Source organism: Pseudorasbora parva, chromosome 18 (genome assembly GCF_024679245.1).
Source record: "Pseudorasbora parva isolate DD20220531a chromosome 18, ASM2467924v1, whole genome shotgun sequence".
Taxonomy (NCBI): domain Eukaryota; kingdom Metazoa; phylum Chordata; class Actinopteri; order Cypriniformes; family Gobionidae; genus Pseudorasbora; species Pseudorasbora parva.
The window spans coordinates 42,291,227-42,313,726 of record NC_090189.1 but is presented as its reverse complement, the minus strand read 5'-3'; the positions used below and the strand labels follow the sequence as shown (position 1 = coordinate 42,313,726).

Sequence of the window (22,500 nt, the reverse complement as noted above, 5' to 3'; positions counted from 1 at the left end):
CGAGTCAACCCTGGGCGAGTGAACTGGGGGAGTCAACCCTGGGCGAGTGAACTGGGGGAGTCAACCCTGGGGGAGTGAACTGGGGGAGTCAACCCTGGGGGAGTGAACTGGGGGAGTCAACCCTGGGCGATTGAACTGGGGGAGTCAACCCTGGGCGAGTCAACTGGGGGAGTCAACCCTGGGCGAGTGAACTGGGGGAGTCAACCCTGGGCGAGTGAACTGGGGGAGTCAACCCTGGGGGAGTGAACTGGGGGAGTCAACCCTGGGCGAGTGAACTGGGGGAGTCAACCCTGGGGGAGTGAACTGGGGGAGTCAACCCTGGGCGAGTGAACTGGGGGAGTCAACCCTGGGGAAGTGGGGGAATGAGTCTGACCCCATTGGCTATGGCCGGATGGCAGTGCATTTTGGGAACGGGACAATGTCTTCTTTTCCTCTCTCCCCTCTCACGTCTCTGTTGCTCCTCATGCTTCCGTCTCCTTCTCTCACCTCACCTGTCCAAACCCCCGAATGCTGCGGACGCCATGACTGGGAGTGTAGAGCGCCGTCCCATAAGCACCTCCGGCCTGTGAGCGGGTGAGGGTGTGAGAGTTGGGGGTTCCCCACCCACAAACACCACCCAGCACCCTCCCCCCACACAAACACCACCCAGCACCCTCCCCCCACACAAACACCACCCAACACACTCTCCCCACACAAACACCACCCAACACCCTCCCCCCACACAAACACCACCCAACAATGCCCCATTACAACCCCCCCCCCCTCACGAACTTGACTAACACCTGCAACACCCCCCCCCCCCCCCGGAAACACGAATTACACCACGACGGATCCCAAACCCCCCCCTCTCACGAACTTGACTAACACCTGCAACACCCCCCCCCTCCCCCAGAAACACGAATTACACCACAACGGATCCCAAACCCCCCCCCCATGAACGTGACTAACCCGAACACCCCCCCTCCCCCCAAAAAAACGGCGAATTACGCCACAACGGATCCCAACCCCCCCACGAACATAACTAACCCCGAACTCCCCCCCCCAAGAAACAAACAAACAATCTAAACAAATTACACCGCAACGTATCCCCCCCCCACGTACGTGACTAACCCCTAAACCCCCTACCCCCCCACCCAAAAAAACTAATAATTACACCGCAACGGATCACCACCCACCCACGCCCACGATTGTGACTAACCCCCACACCTCCCACAGGTCAAGGGCACTCACGAGAAGTAGCTCCACACCGCTCCAGTCACGGCATCTGCAACACCTGTGAGTCGGAACAGACGAGGCGAGAGAAAGGAGACGGAAGCACGAGGAGTGACAGAGAAGAGAGAGAAGAGAGAGGAAAAGAAAAAAGGAAATTCACTGCCATCCGGGCCCCAGTGGCGCTTTTTTTTACATTGCCCCTTTAATTAATACCATTCCCCCTTAACTGATGCCACTCCCCCTTAATTGATGCCACTCCCCCTTAACTGACACCACTCCCCCTTAACTGATACCACTCCCCCTTAACTTATGCCACTCCCCCTTAACTTATGCCACTCCCCCTTAACTGATACCACTCCCCCTTAATTGATGCCACTCCCCCTTAACTGACACCACTCCCCCTTAACTGACACCACTCCCCCTTAACTGATACCACTCCCCCTTAACTGACGTCACTCCCCCTTAACTGACGTCACTCCCCCTTAACTGACGCCACTCCCCCTTAACTGACACCACTCCCCCTTAACTGATGCCACTCCCCCTTAACTGACACCACTCCCCCTTAACTGACACCACTCCCCCTTAACTGACACCACTCCCCCTTAACTGATACCACTCCCCCTTAACTGACGTCACTCCCCCTTAACTGACGTCACTCCCCCTTAACTGACGTCACTCCCCCTTAACTGATGCCACTCCCCCTTAACTGACGCCACTCCCCCTTAACTGACGCCACTCCCCCTTAACTGACGCCACTCCCCCTTAACTGACGCCACTCCCCCTTTGACAAACGATTATTGCCTGTTGTTGAATCTGTTTGTAATTGTGTGTGGATCAGTGGAGTAAAGGAAGAGCTCTTAAAATTCTCCTTAACTGATCATCGGCTGAACCAGGGATCATTTAAAACGTCCTGCAAGGTTGTCTCCAGTTCAGACCTTCGCTGTATTGCCAGTCGCCAGAGAAGAAAGGAGCATTCTGTGAACGAGATTAGAGGAAAGCAGATTAGTCATGAGGTACGGTAATGTGTTACTATGACTAACATTCATTATCTTTATTGTTATTCATCTCACCAAAGGACACGCGCCTTTTCCAAAACGGGCGCTTGATGTTGTCGACCAGCGCGTACATCACGTTGAAATATGATTCTGCGTACTTTAATTTTTCCCACCGATCAAACCAGGCTTCGAGTAAAGCTTGCTGAAATTCTGTCATATTCTTCAATGGCTGCCTTGGTGCCCGAGTATTAGGGTCAATTATATTGATCTGGAGTGTGTTGGGGTCGATGGTTATTTCATGCACATAGATTGGCGGGTAAACCCCAAGATCCCAGGAGGTTTTGAGAGTCTCAAAGAGTCGCCTCATGATGATTCTCGCATCTTTTTCCTTCATTGAAGAGCCTTTCATTTCAATATATTCTTCCAAGGTGATAAAGCACACAGAAGCGCTCGGCGATGGCTGAGCATCATCACGCGCTGCCTCGGTCTCGAGTGGATCCGTGGCTGCTGCAGACTCACGCTTCACAAGAGCACACACTCTGTTAGAGACGGTTTGGAAGCTTCGTTTCACCACCTTCCTCACTTTCCTCCATTTAGTGGTTTTTTCTGCAAGTTTAGAAACATGTTTTATTAGCACAGATTACAGCTTGATGATTAATGTAACACTTCAGTCATGAGTTATTATAAATCATGAACTAATCATGTACAAACATGACTAGAACATATTTACCGCTGATAAACCATCAAGGTGCGTTCACACCTGACGCGAATGAAGCGTTACGCGCAAGTGATTTACGTCAATGCAAAGACGCGAATAGACATTCAGCCGCCTGGCAGAAGCCCCTCTCATGATGCAAATTCACGTCTGTTGTGAAGTGAATGTCAAGCGCAAATGAAGCAAGGAAACTCAAAATGTTCCCGCTCGAATAGGGCGCTTTATTACCTTCATTCGTGTCTTGTGTGAACGGCCCATTAGGATGTCACAGCTTTCAAACGCTCTCAACGCAATAGCTGCGTGTGCACCTGACTTTTTAGCTCCGCCCACACGATACGCCTCCAGCCGCTTGGTTTTATTCGGAAAAACTCGCTACAGCGTATTTTTCTTTTAAAAATATGATAAAACTAAAGACTTTTCTAACTAATACGAGTTATAAATATATTGGTTTTATATTTACCCACAGAGGTGCGTCATACGCCGCTTAGCGCTAAAAGGGATGTAGTACACAAGCAGGATAGTTTGTTCCATCATCCCACCTGGATAGGCTGAACCCATTTCCGTTAAACTTCACCATCAACAGGGAAGGAATAAAACGACAGATATGGCTGCGTTTGGGAATAACAAGAGCAGCCCGGTAAGCTACAATAACTCTTGCTCGTTGCGTGCGCCATTTGTTTGCCTGTTGCCCTGACTGGTGAGGAAGAAGATTACCACGACGATTACGAATTTCCGGTACCAAATATGGAAGTTGCGAGAAGGCTCTATTTATTGCTGCATTCAAGTCATAAAGTTAAGGATCGTGAAGATAGTTTTTACGAGTTAAACGCACAAGAACATCACCACAAAGTCGTAAATACCAGTGGGAAGATCTGTACGAGTTAGGGGCGTGTCCGTGAGAAACATGGCGGAAACAATGGATGAATACATTGCTAAATGAATAGATGAATACATTGATGGATAAATGGATAGATGGATACAGACGTTGGTCTGTAGTTGTATATAACGGGTATTTAGCAGTGACACTGTCAGGCTTTGTCATTAACAACAAAGTAAGCTAGCATTGTAATATGTAACGACGATACCGTTTACAGTGGCTTCATAAAAACGTAAACGATTAAAACTCACCTGATGCGCATTCTTTGTTCTTCAGTTTCTATAAGCACAGTTAACAAACCTAAAGTACCTTGCCCCATATAACAGTAGAGCTGATATTTTCAAACATTATTATGATAAATACTTTGCTTGTTACATATGCGTGCAACATTTCAGCCCTTAATAAATGATAAATGTGAGTTATATTGTGTGCGATGCTGTAGTGTAATGAATAATGCGTTCTGAGTGTCGTTATGTGTCTTGAGTTCGCTCACGTGATTTAAGTTTCGCGCTTCGGAACGTCAGATTCTGCGATAGAGACAGCAGTAAAATGGCCGCAGGGGCGTAGCACCAAACTCTGGGCCCCGTATACTCTCAATGTCAGTCGGCCCCTACACATGCCATCGTACGGTGCGGGTTAGCAAAATGAAAACTCAATTTTGAATGATTTTATTTTAATTATTTGAATATAAATAAAAAATCTATTTTTGTGCTCAAATACCTTTAAACCTTAGGCTACATCGGGTTTGTCATTTTGATCCATGATACTAATGCAAGTTTTAAATTAAAAACATTTATTTTTGAACAGGCGAACGCGAGACAACTGTACCCTCAGAAACCAATCAAATAAGCTAAGCCTGCCATAATTTAAAAAAATGTCAACTATAAAAATAAAATAAAGTCAAATGAGATGTAATCTACATCCCAGAATGCCCACTGACGAGTCTTTTTGTTTGTGAAATCAGTGATGAGATCTGCTGTGATATTGCTCAAATCAATATTACCTGTGTGCGCTTGAGAACACAGTTATATTAGTAGGCACATCTACATGTGCAGAAATATAGGCAGATCATTTATTAAGGAGTTTGAGAATATATCACACATTATAAGCAATAGTAGGGCTAGTAGCTTTACACTGTGCTGCCACGCGTTCCACCACTCCAATAGCACTAGGCAATAGCACACACATTGAATCAAAAGGCTTACTTATTTAAGGTAAACAGCTTACAATTAGGAAGCAAGGGGAGAGCTCGCCCTTTGAGCAATGATCTCACCTTGTGTTTCCTCATTTCTGCTCTCAGCCTCATCTCCAGGACAGCAGCCAGGACTGGCCAGTGCTGCTACTGCTGCTGTGTCACTGGCTGTTTCTGAAACTGGTTAATGTTGGCAACCTGACGTTAGCTGGCCTGGCCCATAATTTACTTACAGCAACAAGCATTCTCTCAGTTGGTGTTAGCAATATATTTTTAAATCAATAATGACATCAATTGGAGGAGCCAATTAATTCGAATTAGGCTAAAAAAACAACAACTTTTTATGGGATTTCAAAGGGCCCTCTCCCTAGACGGGCATCAAACACAACCCTGCCTCTTTTCGTTTATATTTAAAACATTAAACACATTAATATGTGCTTTCAGACAAGTGTGCATATTATCACTGTAATAAAACACAACTCTCTCTTTTTTAAAATGTCAGTTTATGTATTATAGCCATTATAAAAGTACGAGTAAAAGGTATAAGAAGAAATAAAGCAAACAATTCAGTCAAGACAAGATGTGGTGTAATTGGTGTAATTGGTGTTTCCGGGGGGGGGGGGGGGTTGCAGGTGTTAGTCAAGTTCGTGAGGGGGGGGGGGGGGTTGTAATGGGGCATTGTTGGTGTGTGGGACAAGACAAGAGTAACGTAAAGTTAAATAGCTTAAACATAAAGTAATGAAACTTAACTTTGCCCTCAGCCTAAAGATTTGCCAGGGGAAAAAAATATAGATCCATGAGACCAAAGATTTGACGAATTATATGTCATGTTTAACCACTACAGAGACAGCAGAGTCAGCGGCAGACGTCAGAAGGTCACGCCGAGGAAAGGCTGCTCTCCCCGGGGTAAACGAGCGATGAGCGCCGCTGATCGACTGGATCGCAGAACTCCGAAAACGCCAAATCAGATATGCGCTCTCTTTAGAAATAAACTCAGGTTTGAGATTTAAAGTACATTCTCGACTGAAAAAGTCTTAAAAGTACATTTCGTCCCACATTAAGTAGTGTTTTTGAATTACGCTGCGGGTTTCTCGGTTGCTCTTGTTGCGGCTGTTGTTATGGCAACAAAATACTCCCTCGGCTGCTATTTTGAACCAAACTCTATTTTTACTAAAAGAGCGCTCTTGCCAACTTTTTCTAGACGCACCCAGGTGTCCCCTGTATTATTTCTGTACCCGTTACTCGGTGTTGATGTGTGTTAATCCATCCCTCACCTGTTGGGCTGTCCTGCGAGCTGTTTTCCGCCGGATCTGATGCGCTGGCGCTGGGATTGCTCTCCTCAGGTAAATACTCAAACGCATCCACGAACTCTTCGTCGCTACTCTCCATCTCCTCAGGTCTCGCTACTGTAGACGACATTTTAGACAACTGCTTACCAGGAGACTTCAGGTGTGTGTGACACTTCGTGCAGATTTTTCACTCTGATATTCGCCGAACTCAACTTGCTCAGCGCGATCGGGTTATAAGCACTGTCCGTCTGTGACGTCACGATCAGAACTGCCGCGCCTGTGACGTCACACATCATGGCCAGTCGAGCGCGAAGCTGAGGCCAATGACGCGAATTTATCCATCTTTTGTATATTTCTGTCTTAAATGTATGTGATCCAAAATACAGCAAAAACAATATTGGGAAATATTTTTACAATTTAAAATTACTTTTCTCTCTCTGTGTGAATATATAGGCCTAGTAAAGTATAATTTATTCCTGTGATCAAAGCTGAATTGATCATCATTTTAGTCTTCAGTGTCACATATCCTTCACAAATCACTTTGATATGAGGATTTGAGCTCAATGAACATTTATTATTATCATTAATGGTGAAAACAGTAGAGTAGCCTACATTTTTATTTAGGATTATATAATGAATAGAAAGTAAAAAACACTTCCCATTTTTGGGAAACATATTCAACCAGGACGCATTAAATGTCTGAAGTGACAGTATACACATTTATAATTCTGCAAAAGCTGTATATTTTTATTGATCTTTAATATAAATATTTTGCATTATAAATGTAGGTCTAGGCTATCTTTAACCCTCTGCCCCACGAACGCAGGCACGTTTATTCCTTAAAGCTCCACTGTGTGATATTAGATCAGTTTGAATGTTTTTGTCTTGTACTACCGTTACCCAATCAGGGAGAGGCATAAGAATATCTATAAATCTTTAGCACGTCACATTCTTCTTTCTTCTTTTTTCCAGAGATTTGAAAAAACTACCTAAATATGGAGAGAAAACAGTATCAAAACCTTCCACAAATGTACGCGAGAGATCCACATTCGCGTGTACCAATCCACAAATGCACGCGAGAGATCCACACACACACAAAGCAATCCACAAATGCATGCGAGAGATCCACACACACAAAGCAATCCACAAATGCATGCGAGAGATCCACACACACAAAGCAATCCACAAATGCATGCGAGAGATCCACACACACAAAGCAATCCACAAATGCACGCGAGAGATCCACACACACATTTAATTATGTGTAAATTACACACCTGTAATTTAATGCACAGTCTTTTGCATTGGTGTTCTTCTTAGAATGCCCCTGAATATGCGCTTTTGTACCTGTGGAATGTTTTAAGACTGTCCGTGGCCTTGATTCACAAATGCACAGAAGCCTATCCGTATCTGTCCCAAAGATGCGATACAGTGTTCTTCCTCCAGAGGACGCTTACCGGCCTTCGAACTGAATCTTCCAAAGGGCTAAATTCATTTTGTTTTCTGACTTTTCTTATCAGTCGGTCATAGTCGGTCATCAAGTGTTGCCATAGCGCGTTGCTATGGGTTGCATGCGATTTACTGGCTGTTTTTCCACAGCTAAAACGCTTAACGTGGCTTAATGCACTAAGACTGTTAAAAACACACCAAACTCAGTCTTCTTAACTAAGCACATGTAAGAAAATTAGTTCAACATATATTTTTTTGCTCTTCCAACATTTTATTAATTGGATTTTTTAGTGTTGTGACATCCCTAATAACTACTAGTATTAAATTACTACCATTAGTAATATAAATTGGAGATGTTGCTGATATGATCATTCATAGTAGTAGTAAGAGATTTTTCCTTATTTTACTATAAATCATTTAGTCACAAATCTGTTCTCTCTAGAAATAAGCATTTTTCAAGAGTATGGCTGTTTGGCTATTTTCCCTCTCTCTTTGAAAGTTATGAAACTGTTACTGCATTTCTATTTTGCCATTTGAGCAAATGGTGACAATATTTAATGTACTCCTCCAGTCACCACTATAAAAGTGAACTCAACTACGATGACTTCCACTGAGAAACCCAGAAATGTGAAAAGGGTCTATGAAGCTCAACATAAAAACTGCATTATCACTGAAGTGAAGGCTAATGAGTATTCAGTTGATTTAGGACAATATAATGTTGCAACTAAATGATAATAGTTTAGAGTAAGAGATTTGTGACCAGTAGTGGAACTAAAGGGACCAAATGAGTGCTTGTCATGCCGTAAAGCCAGCCAATCATGAAACGGTGTCAAGCAGCCGCTCTGGAGAAGCTGCGAAGAAAGCACCAGTCAGCTGCTCGAGCCACTTACAGCACTTTGGAATTGGCATGATCTCACGTCAGACAACTTCTACCCAGAATGCACTGGTAAAGTAAGCCACTGACCAGTCTGTGCGTTGCTGCATGAAGTTGAACAAGCCTTTTGAGAGCACAGAAATATGATAGGGAGAACAAAGAAATATAACAAGTCAGATACAAGCAAGAATTGATGTCAGCTTTATTGAGGAACTTTCTTTTGCCCTTGAACCACCACAGGACCAAGTGTAGCCTTGCCTTCCCACTGAACACCTAGAGAGAGGAGAGCCAGGTTAGAGCAGTTAAGACGTCAAACGCAACCTTAAGAGCAAAAGTTACTAACCTCCATAGGGAGAAGCAGCAATTCCACCATCAGGACCACATGTTGAGTCACAGCAACCACAAACTTGGTCATTTCCATCAGCAGCAAACCACCTGAACCAAGACAAAGACACCACCTTCAACATGAGCAAAGGCAGCTTTAAAATAAGATAAAGTGCAACGTACCCATTGGCGAATGAACAGGATTTGTGCTGAGCGTCACTGGGTGCAGAAGCAATAGTTGCCTTCACAACACATGTTATGTAGATCTGCAAGGGATGACAGACACGTCAGAAAACCAAAGAAGATGGGAAGAGAAGTCGAATTAACTCATGATATGCGTAGTACATACAGAAGGACTGGAGCTCTCCTGGAACACGAACGCCTCCAGCTGGATCTGGACCTTGTCAACCTGGGACCGAGGCATGAAGCGGGAGCTGGAAGCTGTAGCCTTGGCATCCACAAAGCACCTGAAGACAAAGAGCAACTCAACTATAGAGAAAGTGAGCAACTAGACCCTAGCCATGACTGGTTAAAAAGCAACCAAAACGGTCCTATAGCATCAAGGGCCATGACCTTACCCATGATTCTCAATGAAGGAATATCTCGGAAGGGAGTTCACATCAGGCCCTTGAGTGGCCACACAGCTGTCCACAAACACACGCAGAGGCACATGATTGTACTGCTTCACAGATGCCTCAATGTTAATAATGCCACCCAGGAAATAGAGGGATGAAGGTCTCTGACTGGACCAATCATCTGCAGAGAAAGAGGGAACATTTTAGAAAAATAAAAAATAAATCCTTATTCTTGTTTATCAAAAACCTGTACTAACCCATCATAAGCTTCAGGGAGAACACCAAGGCTTCTTCACCAACCTCCGTTGAGGCATAAGGGACCCATGTTGGCCTCAAGGCATCACTGCTTACATTCTGAAGCCTGTGGTTCATTAAAGGACCCATTAAATGGGCTCCCCGTTGCGCGAGAGGAAGTGAAAGTCACAGACCACTTACCTTTGATAGCGGCATTGAACACCAACAACTGCACCCTCGACCCGGGTAATCGGAGTACCTGCAAGAGCCTCAGGGGTGTAGGTAAGAGAGAAGGTGTAGACAAGCTCATCCTCATTCATCTGGAAGAGATTGAAGTAGTTAAAACAACTGTTCCTCACTAAGATGATTGGGTGAACCACCCCTTTAAGAAAGGTTTATACCAGCTGCCCTGGCATTGCAAATACTACAGCCATGTGAACTGACACTCCTTGAGGACTTTGGATATCCTCAACTAGAATAAACAGATTCAGGAGTACTTACCATCTGCACGCTGTTGCAGTCCTGTAACTCATACTCAAAGATGAGCACCTTAGACTGAGAGTCCTGACCAACAACAGGACAGCCGCCTAAAGACAGGCCAGTTGGCTGGATCAAATGACCATTGCTAAACAAGTCCTGCTGGACCTCTACAAGAACCCGGTTCTCTCCGCATTGAACCGCTACGCTGCTGGGAGTCACGGGTTGCCTCAACTGGAAGTTCACCGCCAACTCGCTCTGCACCTCGGGAACAACGGGATACTTCCAATCCAAAGGCTTCACTGGACCCTGCAACAGCTGCTTCTCCTGAAGGCCAAAAGGCTCCTGTGCAAGGCCTCTGGAGGAAGAACCCAAAGGACTCTGAAACTGAGAAGACACTTGCAAAGTGTTCCGGAGCCCTGGAGGAGAAAGGGCAGGACTTCTGGAAGCTGGATCTGATTTTGGCCCCATGCTTCTTGGACTTTGACTGTATCTCAAACTTCCCCATGCATTAGGCAGATCAAATGCACCAATCACAACCACCACTAAGACACCTTTCAGAAACTCCATCATAGCAAACTTTGACACAAATGCCACAACACACACCAGTGCTTGGCTTGGCCATTTTGTACAGCATTGAGTGAAGGTGGCTCCTCCCCTTTTAGTTTAATTGATTACCTTTGATTCTCCTCTGGACCTGTAGAGTTTATCCATCTCTGGCACCCACAGCTCTGCGTTTTGTATGTCTGCGTTTACACTGGCACAAAAAAATCAGATTTTTTTTAACTCACATCTAACCCAGATCAAAATTTGTTGCATGCATATAAACGCAAATGTATATACATATATATATATATATATATATATATATATATATATATATATATATATATATATATATATATATATATATATTGCATCCATTTTGAGCCACTCCCAGATGTGTTTTTAAATCAGATACATATCCAATATCTGGACATCTGACCAACGTCTAAATATGAATATCTTATTCCCATTGGCAGTCCAAGCCACCACAAGGCCAGAGTAACACATTTGGCCACAAAGATAGCTTTTTATGTCGTATTATGAAGCAGATGTGCCTGTATAAGCTCACATTAAAATTACTGCTATTATCCGGTCTATCCGTTGTCAGATTGAGCTGCAAACATCCATGACAGATTTGAACTAATCCAAACAGGAAAATAATCATGGCCACCCGACATGAATTTTCCGGCAAGGAGCTAAAAACCGAAACATGAAGTCCGACACTTTCTGCTTCCTATAGGGATGCTTGTGCTGTTTGAATAGTTTATCAAAGATGGAGTGAAATAAATGCAATATTTGTCAAATACACAGATGTTTCAAAGAGATCATAGTTATTAGGGGTGGGACAAAAAAAAATCGATATGCCGACGAGACGTTATCGATACTCTAGCACCAAGTATCAATATATTTTTTGTATAGGCTACATAGGCCTACCCACAGCTGCGTTCAGTCGCTTCCGTGTTTATCTAAGCGCAGGGCTCCAGACTGGATATATACTTATATACTGGATATATACTCCAGACTGCCGAATATACACTAGCGTCTGTGAATATTAAACTGCAAAATACTATTTAATAATTACTGAACTCTTTTATATGGAATCCCGTTTCCGCCACTAAATAATAAAAAAATAATAATAATTGCGACTTTTTATCTCACAATTCTGACTTTTTTTCTCACAATTGCGAGTTATAAAGTCATTGATCTGCCGCGTCCCGACACGAGTTGTGTCGTGAACACATTATAATAAATATTTTAACTGTATTTTTAGCTGATAATGATGGAATTATTGTCTTATTACCTGAGAGGCATTAATATCTCTGAGCAAACGCGCTCTTGAGGGGATTTTAAATGCAAGCTTTGGCACTGAAACAGAACGGATGTGAGGTGATAACGTTCATATTCTGATGTGTTATTATGGAAATATAATCCCCAGAACATCACCACCCTCAGAATGTGCTGTACTTCACGATTTCCTGAGAGAACGAGTGTTCAGTAATGACACGTCCAGTTGGGCCTATAACATGTCGCTATACATACAGTCACCTGAGCGTGGCGCTGCTGGGATCATATTTCATTAATAACGAATCATTAATAGCATATTTCATTAATAACGCATCAGAATATGCTGTAAGGCAGGATTTCGTTTGAGAATGAATTGTATTGACCTCCATATGTGCTCGGTTTTGATCATATTATGATATGAAAGGTTTAAATTATGACAATCAAGAGACAAGGTGACACACACACACACACACACACACACACACACAATGACTGGTAATTCATGCTTACAAAATAAATGTATTATTAATATTAATATTTTATAATGATAGTCCGTTAAAAACCAGAAATCAGTTCAATAGTTCATTTATTAATATAAACCTCATGTTTAATTCTTGCATCTATACCAAATATCATCAGTGGTTGGACAGTTTTTATGCATTTTGTTTCGTGATCTGACCGGAACAAATAGAAAGTCTCTGCAGCGGCGTTAAGCGATTGAAGCGCTCGTCTGTGTGTCGACTGCACATGCACGCGCCACTGATAACAGCGGCAAGAGCGCCAGATCGCCTCTTATAACACACCAATGAAATGATGCTCTTCTAGTTAACCAGAGATGTTTTAGTTAGGTTCATCCGTGCATGAAGAGGTTTCAATGTTTCAAAAAGAACTGACTCACACACAACCGAAGAACACACACACACGCACACAACCGAAGGACACACACACACACACACACACACACACACACACAACCCGAAGAACCGACTCACTCACACACCACATTCAGATAATCACAACCTTGAGGCGGATGGGCTATAACAGCAGAAGACTGTTGAAAAATGTTGCCTGGTCTGATGAGTCTCGATTTCTGTTGAGACATTCAGATGGTAGAGTCAGAATTTGGCGTAAACAGAATGAGAACATGGATCCATCATGCCTTGTTCCCACTGTGCAGGCTGGTGGCGGTGGTGTAATGGTGTGGGGGATGTTTTCTTGGCACACTTTAGGCACCTTAGTGCCAATTGGGCATCGTTTAAATGCCACGGCCTACCTGAGCATTGTTTCTGACCATGTCCATCCCTTTATGACCACCATGTTCCCATCCTCTGATGGCTACTTCCAGCAGGATAATGCACCATGTCACAAAGCCTAACCCTAACCCTAACCCTAACCCTAACCCTAACTGCACAGTCCCCAGATCTCAACCCAATAGAGCATCTTTGGGATGTGGTGGAACGGGAGCTTCGTGCCCTGGATGTGCATCCCACAAATCTCCATCATCTGTAAGATGCTCTCCTATCAATATGGGCCGACATTTCTAAAGAATGCTTTCAGCAGCTTGTTGAATCAATGCCACGTAGCAACATGAAATCATGACTTTGCGTAAACATACACGCACTTTCTAAAGGCAAGTGTTATCTATACGCATTTTGAGCTATCCGCGTACATGTCTACGCCGTGTGATTCCGCGTGTGTGTCTACGCCTAAACGAACCATCATCTCCAGGTGTATTTCGCTGTGTAATTCCGCGTGTGTGTCTACGCCTAAACGAACCATCATCTCCAGGTGTATTTCGCTGTGTGATTCCGCGTGTGTGTCTACGCCTAAACGAACCGTCATCTCCAGGTGTATTTCGCTGTGTGATTCCGCGTGTGTGTCTACGCCTAAACGAACCATCATCTCCAGGTGTATTTCGCTGTGTGATTCCGCATGTGTGTGTCTACGCCTAAACGAACCATCATCTCCAGGTGTATTTCGCCGTGTGATTCCGCGTGTGTGTGTTGTTGAAGAAATTTTTATAATTTATGTTTGAGTTCACACAAGAAGTCAACATCTGTTTCTGCCATAATAAAACACCATAAGACAGTGTCTTTTGAAACCCAGGGGGTAGGGACGGGAACCCTAGTTTGAGAGTTTTCCCTCATCAGAGGTGTCGGCTAATCTAAATTAGATCTAAGACCACTGTTTGTTGCTTTTCATTTAAATGAGTTCTAAGACAGAAGGGGGGCCATGTATGTGTGTGTGTTTCTTACTTTCCCTCTGTAGGTACAGGGACCATTGTGTCCCATGACAAAAGGGTTGGGGGGGGGAGACATTTGTTTCATCTTTCCTTTTGTTTTTGTAAAACACTGACACGGGTATAAAAGCTTGGACCTTCCTTTGTTTCCCCAGTTCACACTCGACGCAGGCATTGCCTGGTTGATTGTGGATTCATTCTTGCAAGGATTAAATCTTTATAAAGACACGATTGGCTAAGGTTTGTCTCTTATTCAGAAATGCAACGGAGTTAATATAATTTTGCCTATACATTTGGTGTCAGAAGTGAGGATTCCTTGGATGTGCCTTCCGGACCCTGAGAGCGGACGGTGACCGATCATCCTGGACGTTAGAGTCACAGCCTTACCCCGACTGATTCAGGGAGAAGGGCCGGCTGCTCTAGGGGTCCTGGAGGGTCCAACCACTGGAATTAGAGAAAACGAACCCGGGGTGGCAACGGGACGCTTCTGGTAAGAGACAAACTTACAAATTTGGGGAAGAATTTTAAATTTGGTTTAATTAAATTGAAAATTAATTGCTAAGGATAAAACCATAGGGGAAGTCTGAGTTCTGTGGTCTCCGTTTTCAAGATATTCTGGGAGAATTGAGATCAATTGAGTGGTTAAGATATTCTGGGAGAATTGAGATTGCGTAGGTGGTTAAGATATTCTGGGAGAAGTGAGATCACGGGGTGGTCAAGATATTCTGGGAGAATTGAAATCACGGGGTGGTTAAGATATTCTGGGGGAATTGAGATCACGAGAGTGGTCAAGAAATTTCGGGAGAATTGAAATCACAGGGGTGGTTAAGATATTCTGGGGGAATTGAGATCACAAGAGTGATCAAGAAATTTCGGGAGAATTGAAATCACAGGGCGCTTGAGTAAGCGTCCGAACTGTCTGACCTGGGTTAAGGATCAGATCTGTACGGAGACGTCCTACAGATTATTAGCGTGCACGCGAAAGGTCACAGACTCAGACTGCCAATATGGGGAAATCCCAAAGCAAGCTAGCAGAATATGATACACCGGTGTTTTTGTCAAATGGGAAAATTATATGGCCAAAAATGCATGCAAGGTATAGAGAAATTAATTCAATTAATTATGATTTCCAAAAGAGGGAATTCTGTGTTTCACCAGGCTGAAAGTGGTCTGTTGAAGAGAGGAGATTAATCTAAGGGCTGTTGTGGGGGATGTGTGTGAGAAATGCAAAATAACAGTGTTGAATGAAACTGATAGCAGGGAAAGGAAAATGTTGTCTGATCACACAGAAGCCACAGCTGTTTAAAGATCGCTGGTGAGTATGAACTTTGATTAAGCTATAGATAATTTATGATAACTAAATTAGAGCTAACAATTTGAATGGCATGATAAGTAACTTGATTAGTCCGAATAAAGATTTTGAGACTAGAGAGCAAATGCTGTAAGCAGCTCTGCTCTGAAGATAGCAATTGAAATAAATAAGCAGAACGTATTAAGAAAATGGCCAGCAATGTTTAAATTATGTTTAGAAAATTATACGGCAACTTAACTGGCTACAAATAAATTGAGAACAAAAGAAATTCAAATTTCTAGGTGTTAATGCTTATTCATGGGTTGTAAAATGGGTGGAATGCCATTAAACCCTGAAGGAAAGATCCCAGTAACTGAGGGATTGTATAATCTGATAACATTAAACCCTGAAGGAAAGATCCCAGTAACTGAGGGAATCTGATAGCTAAATGTGATTTTTGTTTTGAAAAAGCAGATGAATGATACCATTAATTGCAAGACATTGTATGTTTTATTGGACCAGAGCTCTTCTCTGACTGTCCGAGCGATTGCCGCTTTAGACACCACCTTACAGACTGGGAACCAGACTGAAACATGTCGATTGCTGAATAAGTGTTCATGTGTGGTCAGCGGGGCGTTTTTGCACATAACTGTGTCCACTCACCCATAAGGTGTTGAAAATGTGGCAAAATGAGACCACCAGACTAAATTTTGAAAACGAAACTAAATAAAGAATAAATTAAATAATATTTTTTTGGAAAGAAGGAGTTGTGATGATTTTAATTTTAATTATGAGATAAAATTAAAGACGATAAAATATGTTGCAAAGATACATACATTTTGATGTAGAGGATTTAAAATAAATATGCTCTTGCTCTTCTCACTTTTGCAAAACTTTGATAATGCTTATTTGACTGAAATTGGATTGTTGAAATAACTATAGGTGAGTTAATATGTTGGAAAACCTAGAAGCTGATGTTTTGGGTTGATTATTTGAAAATGTGATCTCAGTCCAAGGACAGAGTTAAAAGGAACATGTCTGATGTTTATTTGGAACCAATTTTAATTCATAGCCAGATCTTACACTGAGGTAGTGTGAAGAGTGAAAAGTTTGTGAGAATGCAGTGTGCCAGCCCTGAAGGCCTCAGAGTCTCTCTCTCTTCCCAAATTAGCTCAAAGCTGATATCTGGACCAGTGTCACAGTATGTCATAGGATAAAGACACAAGGCATCAGCTGACAATCATAGAGACAAAGATTTATTAAAAATAAACGATTGCCAAAAGGGAGGGCAATGATAAATATTCATGAAGAATATTTCAAATTTTTCAAATATAGACTACAAAATGAACTGAAATTTTAGACTAATCTGTTATATGACCAGTAACTTCCATGCCTGCTCTTTACTCATCACCATGTACAGAACTGATGGCTTTGGTCACAGAACATTAAATTGTTATGACCAGATGTACTGAGTATAATCTATTAATTTTAATGATTAAGTTGTGTTGTAATTAACCTGTCTCCATGTTTTACCAATAGTAAGCAGACCAAACGGCTCTAGTGACTCTTGAATGCACTTTCCCCAAAGTTCCAAAACACAGCCGATCCTGTTGAGGGTCAAAGATCTCAAGCGGGGAGTGGGCACGAAGTGATTTTCCCAATGACGGGTAAGATTCTGTGTGGCCTGACGCAGAACAACCTAAGCCAGGGGGATCACGCTGACACTCAAACTCCGCCCCCAAAAGGAGGGTGGAGTCTATGTGAGGTGTGTAAAGTTGAACAGATGTCTGTATAAGGCAATCAGACTCACTGTGTGGGGGGAGCTGTGTCTTGTAGGGGCCGAGAGTCCAGACAGAGATACAGCAGTCTGCCCCAAAGAAAGGTTCTTCAATACCGCTCACCAAAACAAAACAAAAACCCGCACATATATTGTGTTTGAATGCCAGGGAATGCCAGGGAGCACCCTGAGGGAAAGTTATGATGGTAAGGGGCATTCAAGAGCCAGCTGAGACCATGAGGTGATTGTCATTAATTTTTCTGGAGATCAGAACAAAATGTATTAATTGGTATCAGTAAAACTGTGTGATATTGAACTAATATGTCTATATCATAGTTTTAAATCCTGCAGGTCATTAGATATGGCAGAGGATAATTCAGAGACATGGTGATGGCTTTGAGATGAGGACGAAATTTGAAGTTTAAAAAGAAGGTCTGGATAACAAAGGTATTTAAACTCAAGATAACTTGAAACAATTTCACCGAATTTAATACTATAAGTTGCTCTGAGTTAAAGTCTCAGAAGCTGTTGAAAAGATTATCTGTGTAAGAGACAGAGAGAGATAAAATGAGAGAGAGGCTGCTTGTGGAAGCAGGGATGGCACAGTGTCTGTTAAAACTGAGACGGAAAAATAAATAAATAAATAAATAAATACATTTGGAATCAGCTGACTTCTAAAAGACAACTTAAAAGTGAACAGACATGATTTGAAACTGGTTGAGAAACCAAGTAGAAGCAAATTTTGAGAATGAGCAGTTCATATTTATGTGTCCTGATTAAGGTAGTGTTTTAGCACTACATATAATAGAGTTAAACAACAAACTTTAAAAGAAGCTGATTATTCTGAATCTGATAAAGAAGATGATCCAGAATAAAATTGGGACGAGCTTTAAGTGGATTGATATCCAGCTCTGTCTGTTAAGGGTAGTTATGACTACTTTTGTCATTTATGATGTTGAATTACACTCTGGATTAGTAAATGCTATAGATTTAGAGACAGAGACAAAGTGACAGATTGGCTGAAGTCACTATTGAAATTATCCAGAGACTCCATCGCATTTATGAAATGCTGGAGGGCGAACAAAGGAATAAAAAAATAAAATAAAAATAAATAAATAAAAAAAAGGTTTAAGTTGTATGGTTCATAAGAAGGAAAGCATGACATATGACTTATAAACAGAACTACGATTAATGTAAGAGAATAATAAAAATAAAAAGGACTGTGATGCTCTCTGTGTGACTGGGATTGAGATGAGGTAAAAATAGGGATTGTTTTAAAACAAGTTTAAAATAAATTTTGGAATTATAGTACAAATTTGAATACTTTATTAAAGTAATTTGTATGACAGCAGGGAGCAGGTGGGGTAAAGTCTAGAAAGGTGGAGGTTTTGATATGGAGAGAAGAGGAATGAAGGCAGCAAGACAGCATACATGTGAATGAATGAGAGGAAACCAAGTGGAACAGTGAGGTTTACAGGGAAAAGAGAAGTAGGGGAAGAAGTCTGTGCAGGCAGGTTGGAATGGGTGGAGAAAGGTGTAGAGGACAGTAGTGAGACCAGCGATGGTGTATGGTTTGGAGACAGTTGCACTAAGGAAAAGACAGGAGGTTGAGAGGAAGACAAAAAAAGAAGGTTTATGGATGTAGGGAAGAGGGAAGAAGACCATGAAGGTAATTGGTCTGAGAAAAGAGGATGCGGGGAACTGAGCTAGATGGAGGAAGATGATTTGTTTTTGACAACCCCTGAAGGGAACAGCCGAAAAGAAAAGAAGATTAAATAATATGAAAACCATTTGTAAGTTCTTGGTAAAATTATGATAATTTTGGAGTTTTAATTGACAAAACATTGAATGAAAAAATGCTCTTTGAAGGAAATCCTAATTATTATATCATATTATACCTTATTATATCCTAACTGATAAAGAATTGGGTATTGAATATGATTAATCATTAATGTCACAAGAGAAAGATGAGTGAACAAGCTAATTGAATGTGATATAACCACATAATTATGTCGTTCTGATAAAGTTTTCAACATTAATACATTTTGATTTATGTTCATAAGAATATGATGTACAGTGAGAAACTGTACAGATCTAGATATAAACATGAATTTGAGGTTGAGGATAGTGACCTCAGACATTTGAGCTTTAAACATAAGTCATGCCTGGGCAGAGGAGTCATCTGAACTGTGGGCAAAGCACAAACATAAACTGAAGGATGTTTATATATATATAGACTTAAGGGCTTAGATTAATTATTATCTATATATTACTTATTTTTTGTTGTTCAATTTGAATTGGACCTCTATTGGAGTCTGTGATGATTTGGATTAATCAAGAGAAACAATGATTGTTTCTTCCTTCATGTTTTCTAAAAGTGTGTATTTGGTCTCTGAGGAGGGACTGAGGATCTGTCCTAGGAATGTTGGATGTGTCACTAAACAGTTGATAGCAACAAGGTGTCGTGTACTGGATTTTGAAGGTTTCACACCCCTAAATTGACAGGAGTGCAGTGAGAGTGCTTCCTCACTTAGCCCGGCTCTCAGATATGAAATATGAATCGTATATTTACTTTCACTGAAACACGAAAGAATCAAGATAAAGATTGCCTGGTTAAGACTGAAGCCCTGACTGAAGCATGTTGATGAAAGGTACAGGTGTAACAATTTACACACAGTTATGTTTTGCGTTCGGATTTGCGCATGATTTTGGGGCATTGTGAAAACACTGGAAACCATTTCGCCATTTTGCGAATTGTGTCTGTTCCTCTAGACGCAATTTTTCTTGCCTGGCCGGGTTGATATCTGTAAATGCGCAGCGCACACTAATAACAAAGATTTGATTTCAACAGGAAACGTGAGAGCAGATGAGGCTGCAAAGGCCGGGGCAGAGCAGCAGTCAAAGGAACCATAATGTCTTTTGATATGTGAAATTAACAAAAAATGCTTTCACTTCTTTACAGAGTATGGAGACCTTCGCCACAACAGCAGAGACAGCTGTGGAAATGATGTGGCTGCACCATTCAAAATGGTGTGGTGATGGCAAGCCTTGTTTACCCCCAAAATTATTCGATCATTATGCTAGATGGCTGCATGGATGACCAGGCAGCCAAAGGGGGAATTATTAAATATAAAACTATCTGGGGTACAGTATTTGATGAAATTTTTTGAAAAACTAAACTGTCTGCGGTACAGTATTTGAGTATTTGATGAACATTTTTGAAAAACAACAACAACAAAAAAACAACAACAGAGGCCTACAGCAAATCTGAGCCCATTTAAAAAAGTTTTTCGGAAAACCACCATTCATAGGAATGGAAGGGGGGTAAACAATAGCTTACATCAATAGAATTGCGAATTATTGCAAAAGAAATGTCTTTGCTGTTTGTCTAAGATCTGTGTGCAGGTTAAGGGACCCGATATGGTGATATGGGACCTTAGAGCTGGAAGGCGTAAAAGTGGCTAGAGCTTTTGTCATGCTGATGACGACACAAATGGCCGTCAAGGTTGCTGAGAGAGAGAGACATGGGTGCATGCGAGCCATTGCAGACGGGGAGAAGGAGCTGAGAGGAGAGGAGCAGGAGGCACACGTCTGTGCGGGCCAAGATCAAACACAAACATCACTTGGCATTATGATCTGAGGAGCAGAGAAACTGGCAAAACGTGGCGCTGAGGCAACCATTTTTCAAGTTAGAACCTATTGTAAGCCAGCAAAATCGAGACGCGCATAGAAGGTGATTGGACAAGATATACAACCATAGTTGGTCCATCTGAAGAGAGGTGGTGCCTTTTCATTAAGAGAGCAGAAAAGAATACAAGCACATCAAAGACTAATCCTCCTGACTTTCTGGGCGTACAACTGTGGGATTCATCTTGGCAACTAAAAGGACGGAGCAAGCAAAGCCATGACACCCTTTTCGAGCGCCTGGACTGTGAGGCTTGAAGAGAACAACATTAATACACATTTTAAATTTTTCTTTTGAGTTATCAAAGAATGATAAAAGGGGGAATTGTTGAAGAAATTTTTATAATTTATGTTTGAGTTCACACAAGAAGTCAACATCTGTTTCTGCCATAATAAAACACCATAAGACAGTGTCTTTTGAAACCCAGGGGGTAGGGACGGGAACCCTAGTTTGAGAGTTTTCCCTCATCAGAGGTGTCGGCTAATCTAAATTAGATCTAAGACCACTGTTTGTTGCTTTTCATTTAAATGAGTTCTAAGACAGAAGGGGGGCCATGTATGTGTGTGTGTTTCTTACTTTCCCTCTGTAGGTACAGGGACCATTGTGTCCCATGACAAAAGGGTTGGGGGGGGGAGACATTTGTTTCATCTTTCCTTTTGTTTTTGTAAAACACTGACACGGGTATAAAAGCTTGGACCTTCCTTTGTTTCCCCAGTTCACACTCGACGCAGGCATTGCCTGGTTGATTGTGGATTCATTCTTGCAAGGATTAAATCTTTATAAAGACACGATTGGCTAAGGTTTGTCTCTTATTCAGAAATGCAACGGAGTTAATATAATTTTGCCTATACAGTGTCTACGCCTAAACGAACCATCATCTCCAGGTGTATTTCGCCGTGTGATTCCGCGTGTGTGTCTACGCCTAAACGAACCATCATCTCCAGGTGTATTTCGCTGTGTGATTCCGCGTGTGTGTCTACACCTAAACGAACCATCATCTCCAGGTGTATTTCGCTGTGTGATTCCGCGTGTGTGTGTCTACGCCTAAACGAACCATCATCTCCAGGTGTATTTCGCTGTGATTCCGCGTGTGTGTCTACGCCTAAACGAACCATCATCTCCAGGTGTATTTCGCTGTGTGATTCCGCGCGTGTGTGTCTACGCCTAAACGAACCATCATCTCCAGGTGTATTTCGCTGTGATTCCGCGTGTGTGTCTACGCCTAAACGAACCATCATCTCCAGGTGTATTTCGCTGTGATTCCGCGTGTGTGTCTACGCCTAAACGAACCATCATCTCCAGGTGTATTTCGCCGTGTGATTCCGCGTGTGTGTCTACACCTAAACGAACCATCATCTCCAGGTGTATTTCGCTGTGTGATTCCGCGTGTGTGTCTACGCCTAAACGAACCATCATCTCCAGGTGTATTTCGCTGTGTGATTCCGCGTGTGTGTCTACGCCTAAA

The 22,500-nt window shown here is 42.3% G+C and overlaps 2 protein-coding genes across 2 annotated transcripts; both read right to left on the bottom strand.

Annotated features, from left to right (window-relative positions):
• Positions 1–1,999: 1,999 nt before the first annotated feature.
• LOC137046059 (uncharacterized) lies at positions 2,000–6,410 on the bottom strand. The gene is made up of 4 exons (XM_067423112.1): positions 6,266–6,410; positions 5,073–5,171; positions 2,283–2,813; positions 2,000–2,187 (listed from the first exon to the last, which is right to left on the bottom strand). The coding sequence occupies exons 1-4, from the start codon at positions 6,408–6,410 to the stop codon at positions 2,090–2,092; spliced, it is 873 nt and encodes a 290-aa protein (XP_067279213.1). The 3' UTR covers positions 2,000–2,089.
• A 2,395-nt stretch (positions 6,411–8,805) lies between these two features.
• LOC137046058 (zona pellucida sperm-binding protein 3-like) lies at positions 8,806–10,767 on the bottom strand. Its single transcript, XM_067423111.1, has 8 exons — positions 10,238–10,767; positions 9,938–10,056; positions 9,760–9,863; positions 9,506–9,683; positions 9,277–9,394; positions 9,111–9,193; positions 8,947–9,038; positions 8,806–8,876 (listed from the first exon to the last, which is right to left on the bottom strand). The coding sequence occupies exons 1-8, from the start codon at positions 10,682–10,684 to the stop codon at positions 8,806–8,808; spliced, it is 1,212 nt and encodes a 403-aa protein (XP_067279212.1). The 5' UTR covers positions 10,685–10,767.
• Between the last annotated feature and the right edge of the window lie 11,733 nt (positions 10,768–22,500).